Genomic DNA, 21,537 nt, shown 5'->3' with positions numbered 1-21,537 from the left:
TGAAAAATAAAAAAGTCTTTGTTATTCTATCAAGTCCAAACACCCATTTTTATTGGTGTCGCCTTTCAGAATTTGTGCTTAAACCTGTGTGCCTTTGCACACAGGACTTTGCAGTTAATATCTGCAATGCCGTTTGCCTTTTAATGTTAAAGATAAACGTTGGTGTGCACTTCCGTGTGCAGTGACACTTAGCTACCCTCTATCAGTCTTTAGAAAGTTGTGTAGTTTAATCGCTTCTCCAGTGTTGACCCTTCTCATTCATATTCCGATGATGACAGTGTCCTTTTATTTCCAGTGAACTGTCACAGGAAAATGAATTTATTACGAGTGTCTTTAGGACTTATAATACCTATGATACACACAACACACCATGGTAACTATACATAATGTTAGCAAAAGTACAGACGTTCCAGGTTCATCATGACTCTGGTGTGAGTAAAGTCCTCCCTCTTGCCCGGTGTGTTTTGTGTGTGCAGCAGTTGGCACTCCTTTCACACTCACTGGGTTGGAGTGTTGTTCATGCCCTTGCCCACACCCTTACGTGGTATTTAACACTTCGCTTCCTTTTATCAACTTGAACACTCTCCAGACACTACATAGCCTAATTTACACTAATCGTTGGTAAGAATGTTGCCAAATTTTACTTTTGTGTTTTACTTCAGTTTTTAAAATTCATTTATTTTTTTGGATGTTCATATCTATGTTTTTAATTTATTATGTCACCTTGAGATAGGAAATGTTCTTGTAGAATATTTTTGCCTATAGAATCTAGATATGTATTCTAATTATTATATGTTCTAATTTAGATTTGTTTAAATAATCATATCAGTTATAGTTAACCAATTAATCCATTTAGAGTTTGTCTTGCCATGTACTGCAAAATATGAATTAAAGTTAGAATTAAAGAAATTATTTGTGCATTTGTGTTGTTTGCGTGTGTGTCTCTGTCTGTCTCTGTGTGTCTGTCTGTCTCTTTGTGTGTGTGTGTGTGTGTGTGTGTGTGTGTGTGTGTGTGTGTGCGCGTGCAGGAGCATACCTGTCACAGTCAGTTTGTGATCAGAGGACAACTTCTTGGAGTTGTCCTTTTGAGTTGTAGTTCTAGGTTTCAAAGTTTCCTGAAAACACGCCCTTACTCTCTGAGCCTCCTGACGAGTCCAGAGTTAGTTTTAAGGTAAAGGTTCCCATTGTACGCACTTGTCTATGTGTGAACCCACCCTGCTCCATAGTTGAACAGCAGTGCTGCTGTCTTCTCACTTCCTGAGAGATGTGATGTCCCTCACTCTTTCCTTAGTTGGTTTTCATTGATCGATCACCTTTATTGTTTCAAAAGTAAATTTAAGAGCAATACTGCCATTTTTTAAAATGCAGCACAAAGTTCTTGAGAATATATATTTAACAATTTAAATATCTTAGGTCAATAAATGAACTTCAGAATACATATATTTTAATAATTAGGTTTTCCTCTTCCTTAAAAATGGCTTACGCCATTTCGTGGGAGTCCTTTCTAACATAATTTCATGATAAACCTTCAGTGTTCATGCCATTGCTGGGATTATAAACGGTTTCCTCTTCGGCGTTCCTTTATCTGGCTTGTGTTTGTCCCTTTTGGACAGCTGTAGACGCCATCTGGGATCAGCCACAAAATATGAATTGTGTCATTTGAGTAAATCTGCATACCAGTTAAACGCTGTGATATTTGCATTTATTCCACAAAAATAAAGATGGATGGTAAAAAGCCATGCTAGTAATTTAAACCAGCTTTCAGAGGGTTGCAGCAAAGACAGAGACCCTGTCCCTTCTGGCATGGTGTCTGCACCAGCAATCTGGTGCACATGGCTGCTTCTGGGTTAAGTGAAGCATAGCTTGAGCATATGAGGTTCTTCATCATGTGGGATACACTTGACCCAGGGCAGAGCTGCCAGGTGACGTTACCCCTCATGCGAGCCTTGAGACGCAAGTTCTGTACCCCAAATGTGTTCAGTGAGCGAAGCTGAGCCAGCTGTCTTTCCCAGCAACCCCAATCTTTGATGGATGAGCAACCCAGAGCATTCTTTAAACCCGGTCGCCAGGGTATGTTTAGATCCAGAGTTCCTGAAGAGCCTGAGGGACTTAAGACTTGGCCTCAGCCACTGATGTGGTTCAGCCACCCCAGAGCAAGGTTTGCATTCTGCGAGAACTGCTCTAGGACAGTGCAGGGTGCCCGAGGGTCCTGATCCTTGTGCACATCCTGGTCCGTGTGGGGTTGAAGGTGACAACTGGTTTGAATCCATTGAGTACTGAGTGGCATAATCTGGGAACGGGAGAGTCCGAGGCTGAGAATCTGCTCTGGAATATGGTGGGAAGGTGGCAGACTTTAGGCATTAGCCAGGACGTGAAGCCTTATCATCTGGATCCATTGTTCCATCAACTGCACTTACAAAACGCAAGTCAAAAGAAAAGAGTCATTCAGAGTAGCGACTGCAAAGCATTAGACTCGAGGGAGGGGCTCTGCTGAGAGCTGGGCCTTGTACAAATGCACTGGCCATAAATCCATGCAGCTGCCCGGGCACACCCAGATATTTCTGAGACTCATAATCAAGACTTCCTTTAAATCATTTGCTTGTACGTTTTCTTGACTGCTGAAGCTATCCTCAAATTATTTCTATTGCTTTGAATCGGTTCAAGCATATAGAGGAAACCACATACATGTCATTTACACACCCATCATATAAGTTAACCCATCTCCTTTTTTTTTTTGTAAATAAAACACTTTGCAAATATGGTTCTGGATCACTAACTAGATTTTTTTCTTGAAAACACAATAGAAAGTGTGCATACGTTTGTTTGGTTGTTATGGAAACAATCAAGACTGAAGTGTAGCCTATTCTCCCAACATGTGCAAATCTCAAAAATAATTGGAATTTTTTGTAAATACTTGGAAAATACATAGATGTTTAATTCTTAACTAATCATTTTTTTTCATAGTTTTCCTTGAACGGATTTGTATATTTACTTCAAAGAGTATCAGTGTTAAAAATTGTCCAACATAGCAATTTATTATTACTTTTTCTCTTAACAATTTCAGTTTTGAGAATTTCACACATGAGTGTTCAGTGTTTTGATTAAATGTGTCCACACTTCCTCTCCTCTAGCTTCTTCTATACCCACTCCCACTCTTCCTGTCCACGTTCCTGTATTTGTTAAACCCACTGAGTCCATTTAGTGCTGCCTGTAGGTCCCTAGATGTAGAGCCGGCCATTGGAACATGGCCCACCTATCACAGGCCTTATCCAAGCCCTCTGACTACCACCCAACAGCCACCAATTGCCAACAGCTCCTCAGTGAGGGGTGAGGATTTGTGAGCCCTTCCGCCATTCATGTTGGGACTTTGACTGGCTTAATGTGCCCATCTTACGAATGCCGTCACAGCTGGTCTGAATATAAAACGTCCTTGTCACGGTTGTAAAACTCTAATTCCTGGCTGCGAAAGCAACCTCTGGCTCTTACCATCATTCCACCTGGTCCTTCATGGTGATCAGTGTCCTCGCGAGGACATTTATGGCATTGGGCCTTGCTGTGTAGCCCAGGCTATCCTCAAATTTGAGATCCTCATGCCTCAGCATTAGTTTATGCTTCAGTCTACCCTCAAAGAATTAAGATCATGATCTTGCCATGTGTGCTGACACATGCCTGCAGTTTCAGCATTTAATTCTGAGAATTCCAATATAATTTTACCAAAGCCACCCTTATCCTTTGCCCTTACTATCGCCATAGCTCCCCATCTCATAACGTCGTGTCTTCTTAGTTTTTTTTTTAACTCACTGAATCTTTCTTGTACTCTCTCTATATTCATAAACATGTGGACTTTAACAGAGTCAGATTAACCTCTCAGAAGCCATCATCTCTCAGTAGCTCGTCAGGGTGAGGTAGAGTCTTGTGAACTCCATGTTCCATGCTGGAAGGTTGAATGACTTGGTCTTGTGTGGGCATCCACGGCTGCTCTGAGTTCATGAATGCAGAAGTCCTGTAATGTTGAAAACACACTGTTGCATGCTGGTCCTCCTTGGTCTCTGGCTCTTACAAACTTTCTGCCCCTCTTTTGTGGAGAGCATCCCACCAACATTGTCTGTAGTTAGACCAGTAGTGAGTTCCCGCATCAACTTCAGTCTACTGCACAATGAACCGTCCCTCACGAGGACTGAGAGTTGTACTAATCTACAGATGAAAGATACAAATTCGGAGTTTGGTAGTATGTTCGTTTAGTGGGATAATGAGAATAGGCCTTCATTCTAATCAGCAAGTGCTTGGTCAACTCCAGCACATTGGTGCCACAGTTGCACCTATGGTGTGTTGGCACGATGCCATGTTGGTCATTACTGCAATTCACAGGGTTACCAGCTGAGTAAGAATGCTGATCAAGTTTTCCTTCAACAACCTACATGGCACTAGTGCTGTGCAAACCAGCCATGTGAAGGAAGCTTCGTGGTCAAGATCAAGTTGATTTCTCATGTCCTGTAGAGTATTGTAAGCAATGGGTGGCTTACCATCAAGTTCTGGTGGGCAACCAAGCCCAATGTCAGTAGCCTGTTTTTTTAGGGAGTGTGTATGATACTCCCAAATAACTCAAGTGAGGTAATCCACACCGAACACTGGGCTTTTTAATTGGTAACCTATGGCTTCTGGGATGATCGTAATCCTCTGGGATGATCATAATTATTCCAATTATTATTAGGGAGAGTGGGAAGCTATGGCAAAGGATAGGGTGGGAAGATAATAACACTAAGCATGTTTGAAAAATCCACATGAAAACCTATTATTGCTACACACACACACACACACACACACACGCATACACACACACACACATACACACACACCCATACACACACCCATATACATACACACTCATTCATACATACAAACGTACTCATACACACAGACATATACAGTTACTCATATACACATATACTGACCCAACACACAAACTCTACACACTCTCATAATACAAACATTCACTCATATAACACAGTCGTATGCACGCATACAAAAAAATTTCAAAATTTTAATTCTAACATTAAGAAACACTTCTTTATAATAATATAGTCACTATATTTAAGAAGTGTTCTTGGATATGACCTTTTTTTTTTTGTACTTGGCCTTTGCAATACCCTGATCTTTATTAGAAATGTTGTTTAATCAAATCTCATTAAACAGATGAATTAAAAATGTCTTCCCACCTCTCCTTACCAGCATGCACACATATTGGATGCTAAAACATCTAATTTTATGTTTAGGATTACATGCAAAATGGAAAGTCTGTATTTCGTTGCAGTGAAAAAACCCCGGGGTTGTTTATACAAAGGCGTTTGCTGATGCTCTGGTCAAAGTCCAATCTAAGCGATAACAGCCTACTCTGCGTACCCCATCTTCCTTGTCCGCTATGAAGGCATTCTTCTTCACTTCCCGTTCTAAGGAGCCGTGTAGCCCTGCTGAATTCATTTGCTATTTTTTCCTACATCCTGTTCAGGAGCTCAGAATAAATGAGCTGCACCCGTCTGTGTGTTATGTACATACTGCCCACAGTTCCGTTGAATGCACGCACTGAGGTTATCACGCGGCTTGCTTGTTCCATGCATGGCCTTTCTGAATAGTCTCACAGAATGCTAGTTAGTCGACGTTAGACAACCTGTTTCTCATGAATTTGTCTCTGACTCCAATTTTACAAAATGCACTGAACGTAGAGCACTCTGTGGCCAAAAGAGTCATTAAGGCCGTTCAGTGATTCCCTACAGGTGCCTCTTCTAATGAGAGGAGGAATGGACTTGGCCCCAGCTCAGCTCAGACGCACACATAAGTTCTGCTCTTGTTGATTTGATGCGGATCATCTTAAGATGGGACAGGACAGCGATGGAGAATCTGGAAAGAGAAGGAAGTATTTCCAACTGAGCATAATTATGGATCTGGTTTACATTGCATCTCCCTAACAGAAAACATGATTTCTTTATTTTTATTCAGAAAACAACTTTAGTGCTTTGAATCTCACACACACACACACACACACACACACACACACACACACACACATATATGCTAGCATTTCTGCACACAAAAATCATTTAGAATTGGCTTGTAGTAAATTGAGAATATGATTTTTAGAAAGTGGGTTAAGTTCAGTTTAAGGTGAGAGGAAATTTGAGGCAGCTGTCTCTGTTGTTTGTCACTCTGTTAACCTAACTTCAGGCGGCCACTCTATCAGGTCCCTTCCCTGTTGTCTCTTGAGCCCTAGGGTCTCTCTTTCTTTCTCAGAGACTGAAGATGTTTCCTTCCTTTCTGTAAATTATTTGATGGTCTCTTTTCAGATGCTGGTTCAGACTTCTGTTAAGATATTTGTTGTTATTTTAAGTCACAGTTAGAATCTGGCTTTTAGTTGGCCAAGCCCTGTTGGTACACACTGCTTTGGGGCAATTCACTTCTTGGTCACTTTCGCCTTCTTATTTGCGTCTATCAACATTAAGTTGAGGGGGAAACACCACAAACCACAATTGGAGCTGCGAGAGCAAGCAGACACCCTGAAGGTTGCAGCAAGGGCAGACAGAGGCTCTCATTATCAAGAAACTGCTCCAAGCAAAGTGGAAACACTGTCAGGGCCAGAAATCTGTGTGTGGAAAGGAAAAAGGAAGTGAGGAGCTGGATACTGATCTTGCCAAATGAAGCAATGTAAGAAAATACTACATTGTGAATTTCTTTCCGTTATTTTCTCAAGTAGGTCCAGCATCTCAGATTAGGAGAACAATGGCTGGGATGCTGGAACAAAATCCAGTGCCTTCGATAAAGCCCCGGGAAATAGGAAATAGCGAAATTATCGAGATAAGGCAAGCCCGTCTTAGAATTTAAGGTGATTTAAAAAAAATCAAAAGAGCTCTTCAGAATTATGACACATATATGTTCTAAACATGATTTGTTTTTAAAAATAAATTGTATGGAAATTAAAGTATTGGGTCTATCAACCATTTATTCAAAGTGAAAACACTGTGGTTATACCAGACATAAGAAATATTCAGGTCATGATCAATCATTACTGATCTTAGCTTAGCAAGGAGTCCATGATGGACTTAAGGTGAAAATTTAGCAGCTAGGCCCCCAAACTTTGGTCTTTCAATCGTCTTGGGATTCACCTCTCTGGATGCTGATGTAAGCACCCAGATAAAGAGACATGAAAATGGTTTAACAACCAGAATCACGGGGTAAATGCTGTTGCAGGTTTTTGATACTATGGTCCTTCAAGAGGTTGAGTGACTGTTTGATTCCCTAATCTATTCTATTCCCTAGTCTATTCTAGCTACTTCAGGAGGCTGTTGTAAGACTCTGAGGGGTACGATGTATGTTATGGATTCTTTCAAGTTTTAAATATACTTGCAAATACAGCCATAGGTAGTAACTCATGATTAATTATAGGAATGCATTGCAAATTTCATTCATGGACTTTCAAAGAAATTCAAATTAAAAAGGATCTTCTCTGGCCTCTACTTTGAAATCTACAGACTTTGCTTTTCAGATGAGGTATCCCTTAGTTTCTCTTTTGGAGCACAGTGGCTAAAACGTGGTCTTCCTATGTAGCCCATAGGCTGTCCTCACACTTGAGAGTCTCCCACCTCAAGCTCCCAAGTGCTGAGCCCATAAGCACAGGGAGTCACACTCAAGTCTCTTAGTTCTTTCTCAACTTAAAGTAGTTTCTCGTAATTCCGTTTGTGTACTCGCTGCATTGTGGCATAGTTACAAGTCTACATTTCACTTTCCCTTGTAGACTGTGAAGTTTTTGAAGGCAAAGGGTATGTTTGTTAACTGTCAAGTAGGCATTTGATGTAGGTTTGCACAGCAATTTTCCAGGGAGGTCTCTTTCCCAAGGTTTCATTTGTGTTTGCTTACAGCATTTACTAGGCAACGGAGATGGTTTTCTATTGCTTATTAAGAAATTATCATGGCATACAATGATAGAGGGTTCTAGACCTCCAAGTAAGGGTTCCAATTATGACCCGTTTCATCTATAAGACAGAGAAATAGAAGACAGTATGGACAATGGTACAATCATTCATAAAACACATGGGAGAGAAAGCCGGTGAGCTGCCTAGGCCCATCGATGTAGGAAATGTTAGCTGTCTTTACCTCTTTTGTTGACACCCCAAATTTTCCATTTCATCTTCTCTGTACCTCAAAATGTTTGGTTTGTGGGGTAAACGAGACCAAAGGACTTTCGTCCCTCTCCTAGCTCTGTACTCCTCTTGTGAGGCTGGTGGATACCTCAGTGTGCGTTTTTATTAAATAGGTTGAGTTTTCAGTGGACCCTTGAGATCCCTCAGACACTGAGCCACCAATCAGACAGCATAGATTAGCTGGTCCGGTTAGCTGGTCTGAGGCTGCTGGCACACATGCAGCAGAGGACTGCCTGGTCTGGCCTCATTGAGAGAAGACTCGCTTAACCCTGGAGAGACTTGAGGTTCCAGGGAGTGGGGAGACCTAGTGGATGAGTGGGTGGGGCCATTTTCATGGAGACAGAGTGGGGGAGGAATGGGATATGGAGGTGTGGGAGGGCAGACTGGGAGGGGATAACCGGTGGATTGTAAAAAATAAAATAAAAAAAATAAACTTGCCCTAAAGATTAATAAATCTACAGAGCAATATGGAAGAGATATCTGCAATTCTGATAGTCACTTTTAGTCTTCCATTGTCTTTATTACAGTCAAAATTATTGAGATGACAATAAAGGACATTAGTGGAAAGGGAAAACATTCAAGAGAACTCGCTCTAAATGAGGCCTTACCCAGAGAGAGGTGCACTAGGTCAGGGGAGGACCGTGGGGATGGAGAGATTTGCTAAAGGATGCTGACAGAGTTTGAAGTTTGGATACCTAGGAAGGGAAGCTTGGGTTGCCTTTGAGAGTTCCCATGAAATTTTGTGAACAGCAGAGACCACATTTCAGGCAGGAAGAGAGGACACAGTCATACCTGCTGAATATCATCGAAAGCCTGGCAGGAAATGAAATCAATGTGAGGGAGAAGGAAGAGGAAATTGGCAGTGACACACAGACGGAGGGGCTCCCTTAAGTAAAGAGAGACACTGGAATGGAAGCCAGTACTGTAAGGGAGGAGAGCTGCGGTTGCCAAGTTGCCCTATCACTCAACATTTTAAAAGTTGGAAAGGAAGCTTCCAGCTGGAGGACTATGGCAGCTTGGCAAACCGTTACCTCTCCCGAGCATTTCTCATAAACGATAAAAGATTTATCTTGGCTGTCCAGAGTAGTTTGCAAAAATGTTTATTAATGAGCTTCAGAGCAGATTCTGATCTTGGTTGGAAACAGGTGTACATCTGACAGTCTCTGGGTAACTAAAGGAAGGCTAACCAGTCCTCTTCCTCTAATAGAGCCTCTGACCCCGATTGTTAAAGACAAGCGCGTTTCCAGAACCCCCTTTCGTGGAGCATTAGAGGGACCACTTTTGCAAGCTACATTCCTGCTTCCTCCTCCCCTTTATTCTTAGACAGTTCCGCCCCTATCTTCTTTGTATCCCTTTCTACCGTCTAGAATGACTTTAGTCGTATGCCATGCAGGAACAGAAGGCTGGCTTGACAGTGCTGATGACAATCCATCTGTCAGGGTGTAACTGTTTGGCATGCCCAGTCACTGTTTTGCATTCCTTTGCGAAGTATGCCTTTGTTTAGTTTTGAGGGAATAGGCTTCGCTCATTTTTCCATACACTCAGAACGTGGCTAATGGCCACTCGGCTTTGTATGGAATGCAGATGTTTGCATTTGCACAGGGGTTTAGCCAATCAGTTCTCTGTTCCCCTTTGCGGATTTCGAGGTGTCTAATCTATAGGGAAGGCCCAAAGATACTTTAGCTTGTGCCATTTCTTAGAAAAATTACATAGGTCATGGCAGAGACCTATGCTCCTTTCCAATTTATCTCATTATTTTTTAAAAACTCTACAGTCTGCTTTCAAGCCGTATGTAGCAAGGCCTGGCTAATTAGTGATTATCCTTTGAAGTATAAAATCCAATATGCTTCGGAAACCGAACTGTCTTTTAACAAAAGCTAACTGTTGAGACTTCTTTTAGTTTTTTGTTGCCACTGCCCGCTGTGATTTCCAGTGCATCCTATATCTTCCTTGAGAATTTAAATGTTATGTCTTTCTGCGTGCTACCCAGATGAATTTTAATATTACGACTCAAATACACTGACGAGTTTTCCTAAAGGTGAATGGTATCTGTATATGGGCACTTTTAATTATGTATTTGAAAAATTTTTTTTTAAGAATAAGCTTCAGGTACTGAGAGTATTTGCTATGATGCCCAAAATAATGTGTGTGCACACCTGTTGCATCTGTATGCATATATTCGTGTACACGTGTGTTTATAACCGTCTTAGTACAAGCTGCTATTCAGGTTGCTTCTTTGCACTTGACTGAAATCACAAGTCATGGCTTTGTATGGGAAACAACAGTCCCAAGATGCTGCTGTTAGAAGCAGTGGCTTGCTCAGTACCTCTGGGACTAGTTAGAGTAAACACAGCCCCAAAGGTATTCAAACAAGCTCAGGAGAAAATCGATAATGAGACCTAGCTATCCCAAACACAGGGAAGAAGTTATGAGGAGTATTTTTTTTTCATGGCTAATGCCTTCATATCTGTGCCTCTCAAAGGTCTTAAGACACCTTGTGTGCTGGGTGTTGAATGGCCATTTTCCTCTTTTCTTCCTTCCCCCTTTGGCTTAGCAGTGCATCTTATTTTGAACTAGCCAGGATGAATTTTTCTCTATAGTATAGAAAGCTGAGTTATAGGGTGAATACCTGATTGATTCATTTAGGTCTTAGTGGTCATGTAAATATTTTATGACTGTTGAAATTAAAAAGAAATTTTGTTTTGAGACCTTGTGGCATTTCTGACAATGTCCTATGTTTCCTGAGGTTAAAAATGTTCTGTTTTAGACATGCACAATTCATAGTTACTTATGAACTATCTCTCAGTAGCTATAAAATGAGTCTTTAACCTTTTTCCTATTATTAGTCAATAATTATATACTACATAGAGAAAGGCATTTTTAAACACAGTAAAGTCTTTAAATGTTAATGGTTACTGTTCATTGATCTATGCCCCCCCCCTTTTTTTCAAATCTCCACAGAAATCGGTCCAGTGACAATTACCACAGATCCGAAAAAATTTCAGTATGAACTGAGAGAACTGTATGTTCAGGTGAGTGAAATGGGAACTCATTTATCTTTGGATGGCTTTCTTCATTTGGGACTCAAGAAATGTCATGTTCTTTCCCCACCCATGTCTAGAATGGATGAAACGATAGCTACAGAATACGATAGAGTAAGTTCGTTTGGGCAGCACCTACAGCCACCTTTGCCCTGTCCCAGTAGAGCTGAGAAGTTCTGGAAGAGGCCGTTTGGCTTCTTTATAGGAACCGTTTGCTGAGTCCAGCCCTACACTGGTCCCCTCCCTTTCTCACAACATAAAAGACATAAGTGAGGCAATTGTGATTCTCCTTCCTCTAAATTGTCCATATAGAATTGTTGAGTGTAAATATCGTACGGTTAATAGGAAAGGCCCATAGCATGCATTCAAGTGTCATTTGAAGGCAGTCCTTGGAGAATGAGTTGGTGTGTATTGCCCCTTGGTGCTGCTAGATCCGTCCGTTAAAAACAGTTTACTTCTGTGAGGCAGTTTTACTCCAATCTTCCAGTGGCTTCCGCAGCTCTCATCTTACAGAGCCTTTTGTCACTTTACGTGGTTCCTCTAGACTCACAGGAGCTTGTTCATGGTTACCTTTCCCTCAGGGCTATTACATGCCCAGCGACTGTGTGCTAACACCCTACTCAGATAGCACCTCTTTACTCCTTAATCCATCACTGGTCCATCTCAGTGAACTTCTGCTACATTTTAGTCCTGATTTTCACAGACACACTGGATCTTACCAGTGTTTCAAGTCTCCTGTTTCTCAAATAATTGATTCAGACATCTGCGTCAGCACACTGTCTGCAGAGAAACCAATGCAGCTTCATAGTTAAGTCTATGTCCTTACGTCCACCAGGACGTTCCGTCACAGGGCTCACATGCTTCTCCCAGGTTATTAGACATTTTGGTATTTCTCTTTCCACCAATCTGGTGCAGAGATTTATCATTTTAAAACATTGTTCTGGCTTCCCTGCACACTGCTTTTCAGTTCCAAAGGCAAAAGCTCGAGACTGTCTGCGTGGTTCGTGCTTACCTACCAGTTGCCAAGGGCGGCCAGGGAAGTCTCACAACACAGCCCAAGGTACCACCTGCTCTAGGAGATAAGAACAAACCTGGAGTATAGAGCAGGACTCTGAAGAAATCATATACAAGATAAGACTTTGAGCATTTTAGGGATTATAAATTCTGCTAAGGGAGTGCAGAAGCGGGTAAAGACAGGAAGTTCCCGTGCAGAGAGACCAGTATGCGCACAAGTCCTGGAAGAAGAGTGAGGCCAACATTATGGGGAGGACTATGCAAGTCCCTTGAGGTAGAACACAGAGCCTGAGGAAAAGAGTGGCCCAAGAAAAGGACGAGAGGTAGAGAGGTTTCAGTCTTTCCAACCCACCACGAGTATTTGCTGAGGCCTAGTAGGGGTGTGTGAAGCCATCACTTCAGTCCCTTACATTCTCATAAGTCTGTTTCATTGTTTAGTTTGACCTCCAGTTCTTTTTGCTGACAATTTAAAGTCTTACTCCTTGAAACTTTATCCTGTAACTATTACAAATCCTATTACAGTGGCTCTCTCAGCAAGTGCTCTACGCAGAACAAATGGCTGACTTTAGTTTCCCATACAGGCACATGGAAATGAAACCTTTGGCTTCTGGGTCCCTCAGAATGTTGTTCCTTTCTCCTCCTCCTCTTCCTCCTTCTCCTCCTCCTCCTCCTCTTCCTCCTCCTCCTCCTCCTCCTCTTCCTCCTCCTCCTCTTCCTCCTCCTCCTCCTCCTCTTCCTCCTCCTCCTCCTTCTCCTTCTCCTCCTCCTCCTTCTCCTCCTCCTCCTCCTCTTCTTCTTCTCCTCCTTCTCCTCCTCCTCCTCTTCCTCCTCCTTCTCCTCCTCCTCCTTCTCTTCCTCCTCCTCTTCTTCTCCTCCTCCTTCTCCTTCTTTCTTCTTCTTTCTCCTTCTCCTCCCCCTCCTCCTCCTCCTTCTTCTTCTTCAACACTTCTTTTTAACTCACCCATTCTAGTTTTCTCCTCTCCCCTTTTTTCATTGTTGTTTTTGTTTTTTGTTTTTGTTTTGTTTTTAATGTGCAGCTTCTTGGGAATGCCTCTGTCCTGCAAACTGACCAGCAAATATTGGGGTTTCTTAAGCTTTAGGAACTGGATACCAGTTTCTCTTCATTTTATGTCCTGTCTGTAGGTAAAACTGTACACAATCATATTTGTTTCGAACCTTAGTCTTTTTCCATGACAGATCCTCACTTTAATCTCTTGGATGTCAAGGTGACTGTCTCTAAAGTGAGACTCGTGAGAGTTCCTTGTATAGTTCTCCAAACGTGGCCCTTAATCCTTGGTCTTTGTCTCCTGTTTTCACATTGTAAATGTTGTTATAATGTTGCTATTATCCAACCAAATATCTGATTCATTGTTAATGCACCCCTCACTGGCCTCTTATGCTAATGTTTGTAAGTCCTTTTTAAAAATGTTATAAACCTCTTTAAAATCAGCTGAGTTTCTCTCTCCCAACACATCCTAATCCCAATGATTACTGATCTGAAGTAATGGAGAAATCACCTATGGGATGCTTTTGAATTTGCTCCTCCTCTGACTTTTCAGGCCCTTCTTGACTTTGTAGGTGAAAGTTTCAAAATACAACTCTGAACATTTCTGCATAATATGCTGTTACTGACTTGAGCCCTGCTGGGCCTCCACAAATACTCCCTGTGGGTTGGAATGACTGAGACCTGTTTTATCTCTCATCCCTTTCTTGGGTCACTCTTTCCCCAGGCTCTGTGTTCTGTCTCAAGGGACTGGCATCTACTCTCCCTATAACTTCACTCTCACCCATTTCCTGGGCCTGGTGTGCCTTTCGATCCCTTCTATACTCCTTTAACAGAATTTAAAACCTTTAAAACACTAGTTTGATTGTGAATGGGATCTCGCCAGAGTCCTGTTCTGTCCTCCAAACTTGTTGTAATCTCGTTATCTCTTTGTCATAGACCAGCCGCCATGTTTACATCAAAGGAACATGGTTGACGTCATTATACATATGCATCATACACTGTTAAGTCCTCTGAGGGAGTTGCCTGACATGTAGAGGATGCTCATATATGAATGCGAGTGGAGGGATGCATAGGTACGACAGAATAGGCACATGAGCACAGGTCGAACTGCAGTTTGAAGGACAATGTTTAACTAGCTGTGGTGTTAGGTGAACAGCTTGACTGGGAACTCTGAGGTTGCTTCTGTTTGTGTTAGTCTTGATGCGCACACTGACCTGAGTTATAGTTCGTGAATACGTAGATGAATTTGCATAAGCATCTCTTGATTTTCACCACCTTTCCTATCCGTAACCCCCCATCCTTCTGCCTTTGGAGCGTGTTGCTATGATGGTCATTGAATTGCTATTTAATATGTAGTCACATTTTTCTCCCTCAGGATTGAAGAATCTTTAGGTGTTGAGATTCTCTGAGGAAAAAATTCAGTCTAGAATTGTTTATCCCATTAAGAGTTTATCCCTGCAAGGATTCCATTTTCTTGGTTGCTGCCCTCTCTACATTCACCTCTTCTGTGAACCCCTGAGCACAAGAGCCTTGTAGTTCTCACGTAGCCTGTGCTTCATCTGGAGGAAGAACCAGGGTGATAGGTTGGGGCCTAAAGAGTTGTTGGATAAATGAATGACACTTTAAAGAAAAAAGAGCATTAGCAGCAACATTGTATCAAAATTATTTAAGTTCAATGGTGCAAAAATACCTTAAAAATCCAACCTCAGTTTTCATGATACTGTAGAGACCCAGAAAGGCCACTTAAGGGAGATTTCAATCCCAGGAACGATTAGCAAGAGATTCATAGTGCTTACTTATCCCTCTGTAAGAATACAGCTGAACTCTCTTCACAAGAGTCTGAAAAGACTGAAAATAGCTACATTCCAAATAAGACCTGGCACTGCACCGCTGTTTCCTGCCTCTCCCCTCTTGTGTTTTGAAGGATCTTCAGGGAGTGCCCGTATCCTCCCTGCACCATTTGTCTCCAGGGTGAAGGATCCTGCTTCCTGACTCACACCCCGTTGACTCTCTTGGCAGAATTCTTCCCAGCATACTCAAGAGTTGAATCTGATGCAGTCAATATGTCAGGTCATTTGATTTTTTGCCTCCAAAAAGACCGAACAAAACAAAAGAGGACACGACTCTCTTGGAAGTGGAGCTGGTGTCCATGTCTCTAGACGTTTGCACTGGGCGAGGCACATTTAATTAATTATTATTTATTGCTGTTTTGTTTTGGCTTTTTGTTGTCATAAGATCCACAAGGGCTCAATTAGAATATCTTGTTGAGAAAGAAATCAGATATTCAGTTTTTCCTTTCATTCAACACTGACTGCCGTTACACACATCAAGAGACCAAGGGAGTATTTTAATTCGAAAGTTTCTAGTGAATGCTTATCTTTTCAATTAAAGCAAACAATTTTGTTAAGTAAGGGCCAAATTGTAAAAAAAAAATAACAACTTTAGACTGAATTAACACTTCATATATAATACAAGAAGTATGTACTGTTTTTTCTTTTTGTGGAGAATGTTTCATTGTTTCATAAATTAGTATGTGCAACTAAGTATGTTACATATTTTGTAAAACTTTCATGAAGGATGATAGATAGATTTTTTGGATATTATAATTTTCTGACCTTTCTGACCCTCCATCCCACCCCCCACCCCCCAAATCACTGGAGTCAAGTACAGCAAGGATTGTGGGTCTATTACAGCTTAACTGGGACTTGTGCAAAAGCAGACATTTAAAAAAATTCTTTTCAGATTTAAATTGGTTTTTAAAAATGAGAAAGGAGAACTCCGCTTGAAGTACATCAAATACTTGCCCATTAACATTGCCTCTGTCTTAGTTTATTTTCCCATTGAGAAACGGAATGAGAAAACTTATCTAAACATTTCTAACAAAAAAGACAGACGTTACTGTGCTTAAATCATTACGTTGATTGCGTATTTATACTTGCATTTTATTTCTTTTCATCTGGTTGACAGAGAACTTAAGTTGAAAGGCAAATACGCTTTCTCTCTGGGGAGAAGGAAGGGAAGACAAATGACAACCAACGGTATTCAGATCACACAGGGCTTGGCCATTAATAAAGTTGTAAATATGTAGGAAGGAGGGCTGCCTGGGGTCACATTCTTCATGAGGAATTATAAAGCCTGTTGAGTTTTAGGGAAAAAATTATTTTGGCACTATTATGCGTCTAAGTATTTTATCCAAATGTTTTAAAGAACAAAAAGCACATTAGTCAAGCACTTGAAATACCAAAAAAAAAATTCCAGAAAAATAATAACCAAAAGATTTCTATATAACTGAATGGCACGTACCATTTATATATAGTGCTTATCCCCCAGAATGCAAAGCTCTCCATAGAACTTAATTTTTCTTTGGATATTTAATGGCATAGACTTAAAAAACCCAAAAGTATGTGGGACAACTATGTTCACATAGCAATAGGATAGAACTTTGAGACGATCAGGCTGGAATCTAATTTCTCCAAGTCTTTAACGGAAGCAGAGGGATAAACATAGAGGAGTGAGAGCAGCAGATGAATGGGGGAGGAAGGGGTTGTTTTCCTTGTCCCAGAAGAGTGGCTGATACTAACATTCTTTGCTAGCAGAGACCATGAGTCACTATGGATAAATGAGCAAAAAGTGTTCACAAATGGAGACCAAGATAATACCAACTTTAGAAGGATTTGCTGTACCAGACAGAAGCCTGTGATATAACTCCTTCTATTCTAAGTCACACAGCTATGAACAAGTGTACCTCTTACCTCTAGATTCATTCATCTGAAAATAACAAGAGGCCAAATAAAGGGACAAAAATAAGACATGGCTCAAAAAGGGAGAGAAGGAGTTATACATCACCGTAGATGTAGATATTGCGCAAATGCCTGAAAGATTTTATTCTTAGATTTGGTGTTATACTTTAATATATAATTTTTATGTAATATGTAATATTTATGCTAATAATTTTATATACATACAATTTTTATATTGATAATTTTATTTTAATATATAATACAGTCTACTATATTAATAATTAATATATTACTAATTTTATTATGTTATTTATACATAGTATATGTAACATATTAAGTTGCATGACTCATTCAGTTCTCCAGATCTTAAACACCAAGGCCGATCTCATTCACTATACATGTGTACATATGTACATATCTATATCTATATATGTGTGTGCTTTAATATGTACATTATACATATATGTATACATATATGATGTATGTAACAATAATGAAAAAAAATAGTGGCCATGAGTGTAAAAGGCACCAAGTGGGAGGTACATGGGAAGATTTGGAGGGAGGAAAAGGAAGGAGAAATGATATAATTACATTATAATTTCAAGAAATTATTAACCAAAACCAAAATTAATCAGGGGGCTTTTAATGCTCAAGCCAGCCCTGTATCCTTCTATTACTTTCCTCAGAATGATTGCTTTAAGTAACCTTGTTAATCTAATCAAATTAACATATTTATTTACATATTTCTCTTTTATTCTAGTTCAAAGCAGAAAAGGAGTTAATTAAAGACAGATGGAGTTTAGGGATGACCTTATCCTTATCAAAATGAATTTATTTCTCAATTAGTTTTACCTCTACTCCTGTTGGCCAACTTCTCTTGAGAAACTAGCTCACCTAAAATTCCTGAGCAGAAAATGGCAACATGACTTATCATTAGAGAGTTACTCTCTCTCCACAGAACGTTTCTACTAAATTAGAGGGACAAAGTTTATTTAAGAGTGATAACAGTTAAGTTTTCTATAGTGTGATGCTGAAGATGATAATGATGATGATGGTGGGGATGATCATTGGGTTGATCATTGTGATGATGGATGCTGCTGCTGATGGTGGTGGTGATGGTGGTGAAGGTGGTGATGGAAATTTCAGTATTTTACAACTTCTCTGGACAAATGAAGCAGCTTGGCAGCTGCTGTGCTTCTTAAAGTCTTTGTTAGAGTTTCTGACAGGGTAAAAGTCCCTTGAGGAATAAGTACCATGTGTCCTCAAAGGTGAAGGAAAGAGACTGAGAGAGTGGTGGGCACCAATAGAAATGTGTGACTCATTTTTAGCTACCCATTCTGGTACCATATCCAGAACTAAATGAGTTATTGATTTATTAATGATCTTTTGGGTTAGCATCAAAAGGCAAAGATTATAAAAGTATATTCTGCCTGTTTTGAAAAATAGAACATGCAAATGGCTAGAGGAGGGTAGGCGTTAATTACAATGGGAGGTTTCTTGATTTTTCCTTCAAACAGCACTTGGGTGAGTCTGGTTTTAAGCATAAATACATGACACACTGCAAAAGAAACTCTTCATGCTCCAGGTAGAAATAATCCACAAACATACAATGCCTTGGCTCTGTCCATATACGCCACTCAACCCACCCAGGGGTCGTCCGGTCCCCACAGTAATCCATAGGCCTGCTTCTGTCCAGCTTTAGATAATGCTTGGAAGTCAAAATGCTTCCTTGCAAAATGTTTACTAGAGTAAAATAGCAATGTTTCTTCTAATAAAGTAGATATAGAGGAAAATTACGAGTAGTTTTTCCTCAGTCTAAATAAAGCAGAAGTTATTGCTGTGAGAGACCTTTTTATTTCTTGGGTCTCGAAAAGAATGGAAGATTAATTTTAGAACCTTAGAATTGAAATTGACTTTGAATATTGTCTTTGAGTTTATCCTGTCAGATGCTTGACTCCTTTCCGGAGGACTATCAGACCCTGACAGTTCTGGCTCAGGACTGGAGTCCTGGCCTCTGTCAGAAGGTGACACTGGGACCTACATCTAGCCACATCTGGGGCCCTCTGCTCATACCGGAGCCCCGTATCTCTTTGGCAGGCACATCACGTTAGTGAATAGTGGTCCAGTCATCAGCTCAGTCCCTTGGGTTTCTGCACATAAACTTTTAAACCAAGGCTCCATCTTTCTTTGTATGTGTTGATTTTCAATAGTCCTCATTTATCTACTGTATTGTCTATGTGGTCCCCTTTTGAGCAATGGTATTTATTGGATATGTAGTGACCATAAACCCCGTCCATATAAAACTTCCTCATGTGAAATTTTTATGTATTATAAACATTTTATTAATAAAATGTATTGTGCTAATTTGTCTTTACAAAGTCAAAAAAGTATGTAATATAAACATATCTGTTACTCGCAGAGAAAAAGAGTCAGTATTACAATTTTCCTTGACTAGTTAATAATAGAAACATTACCAAGTGTACTACGGAACATTAAAGATCTGCATGTGGGTATTGGAGCAGGAGGAAGAGAGCCTTTGAGACGGGTAGAAGCAGCATAGAGAAAAGAACAGGAGGCAGGGTGTGGGGAGAAAACTGGGCTGTCAGAGCAGGTTTTGACAGGATGAATGCCCAGTCTTTGGTGCACCAAATGATGACGGCATGAACGATACGAGTTCTGCCCGCCTGCCTTCTGTATCTTGTCTTCTGAGTACATGTGGCCATCTAGGAAGCAAGATTGAGGATCCACTGCATGTAGTGAGGAGCTCTTATCTTAATATGTCGGAAAAAGAGTTGACAGTAAGACAGCACAGAATCTCTGAAAAATGAAGAGAGGAATTTTATAAATAGTAGTTACAGCCAGGGAGGGAGGGAGTTACCGAATATGACACTGAGGACACCAAGATATCACTTTCCAGCTTCACGTGTTGCCTGCAGGGTAAGCCTGTGTGTGTGTACATGCCTTCTAGAATTAGATGGTGTCAGGTGCATGTACATTAGGCTTGGTGACCTCCGTGCCACTGACTTCTCCAATGAACTGCTTTCTGTTATAACTCTAGTGAATTATGAAGAAGTTCCTGAATTGTAGGAACATTAAAACACATCATTTTCTTAATTCCCATTTAAGAATTCAGGTACTTGAAACATCACATATTCTTTATGAATGTTTGAATTGTCACAAACTGAATTGCTCCTGGGACCCAGGAGTAGGCAAAGCTCTGCCTACTATAATAGCGCCAACAAGTTGTAGGATCACTTGATAATGAGTTATGTTCTTGACTGACAGACAATAACCCAGAAGCGAGGAAATGCTGGTGGCTGCCTAAGGCATCCAGCTTAAAGGTCCGTCACTGAGGCTTTAATTTGGAACCTATCTTATTTAAATTTATGTCACCATTTATGTGTAGCCAATGGTAGCATTTTTACTCCCCCGGGTATGTGACATGTATTACTAGGATTTGGGAACTCTGAGGCTTGGATTCTGAAATATTCTCCTTGTCTCTGAGGATATTTTTGTGCATATACATATACAAAAATAGGTATAATATATGTGTATATGTGTATGTATGCACATATGTATATTACAAGAAACGAGGGACAGCACACATGTCTGTAAACTCCACAATTGTTCTGATTTACTTTAGCCTTGCTTTGGATGTAGTTTGAAATTAGAATCAATATAACCTAATCTTTTTCACATGTACGGTATATTCTCTTGGTCTACAGTCAGTGGTAACATTTATCAGTCAGGGATCTAAAATTATTGATTAATTGGAACTGAGATTCACATCTCAATTTTCCACGTAAAGTGCAAAGTGCACAACGGAGACCTTTTCAGCGTGTGGTTTCCGTGCCAGGGGACTATAACCTGGCTCTGAGACCTGGATCAAATCCAGCAGAACACCATCCTGTTAGAATAAGAGCAAGCGTTGGAGTTTCAGTACGAAGTTCTTTGAGTTGAGCGTGGTGACACAGGACTGTAAATCCAAATATCACTGAGGCCCAGATTATGACTTAGAGGACAGCTGGAGCCATACAGCATGAATCTGGTCTTAAAAATGCCCTTGGTCCTGTCAAGACTCAATGCCCCAGTGTAGGGGAATGTCAGGCAGGGAGGTAGGAGGGAGTGGGTGAATGGGTGAGGAAGCAGCCTCATAGAAGCTGGAGGCGGGAATAGCGGGGTTTCTGGAGGGGAAACCAGGAAAGGGGATAATATTTGAAATGTAAGTACAAAATGCAATAAAAAATGAGTTATTTTGGAGTTTGTCAGTTTCTGACAACTTTCAGGTGTATGTCCTGAACGGCACTGAGAAGTAAAGCAATCTTGGACCCCATCTGCTCTGCCGCTGCCCTGCCTTGTTCTTCAACCCTTCTTGTGATAACATCTTCCCTTTAGAGTTTGGAGAGGGCCCTCAGATTTCTCTAACTCCTCAGAGTTCAAAGGTTCAGTTTATTTCTGAGCTCTCCTCACTCTGTCTTGTATTTAGAAAAGACGGCGAGACAATGTGGGCTTTATCACTTCCTCCCCTGATAAGATTTCCCTTCATT

At 40.7% G+C, this 21,537-nt stretch overlaps 1 protein-coding gene across 6 annotated transcripts in view; it reads left to right on the top strand.

Moving 5' to 3' along the window:
- The window catches only part of Hmcn1 (hemicentin 1), a 469,150-nt gene that overhangs the window by 96,241 nt on the left and 351,372 nt on the right, over window positions 1–21,537 (top strand). For all 6 annotated transcript variants that reach the window (XM_039090457.2, XM_039090458.2, NM_001271292.1 and 3 more), the window contains 1 exon segment: window positions 11,151–11,221. In XM_039090457.2, coding sequence (XP_038946385.2) covers window positions 11,151–11,221 — 71 coding nt within the window.

Source organism: Rattus norvegicus, chromosome 13 (genome assembly GCF_036323735.1).
Source record: "Rattus norvegicus strain BN/NHsdMcwi chromosome 13, GRCr8, whole genome shotgun sequence".
Taxonomy (NCBI): Eukaryota; Metazoa; Chordata; class Mammalia; order Rodentia; family Muridae; genus Rattus; species Rattus norvegicus.
This window is presented reverse-complemented; position numbering and strand designations above follow the sequence as displayed.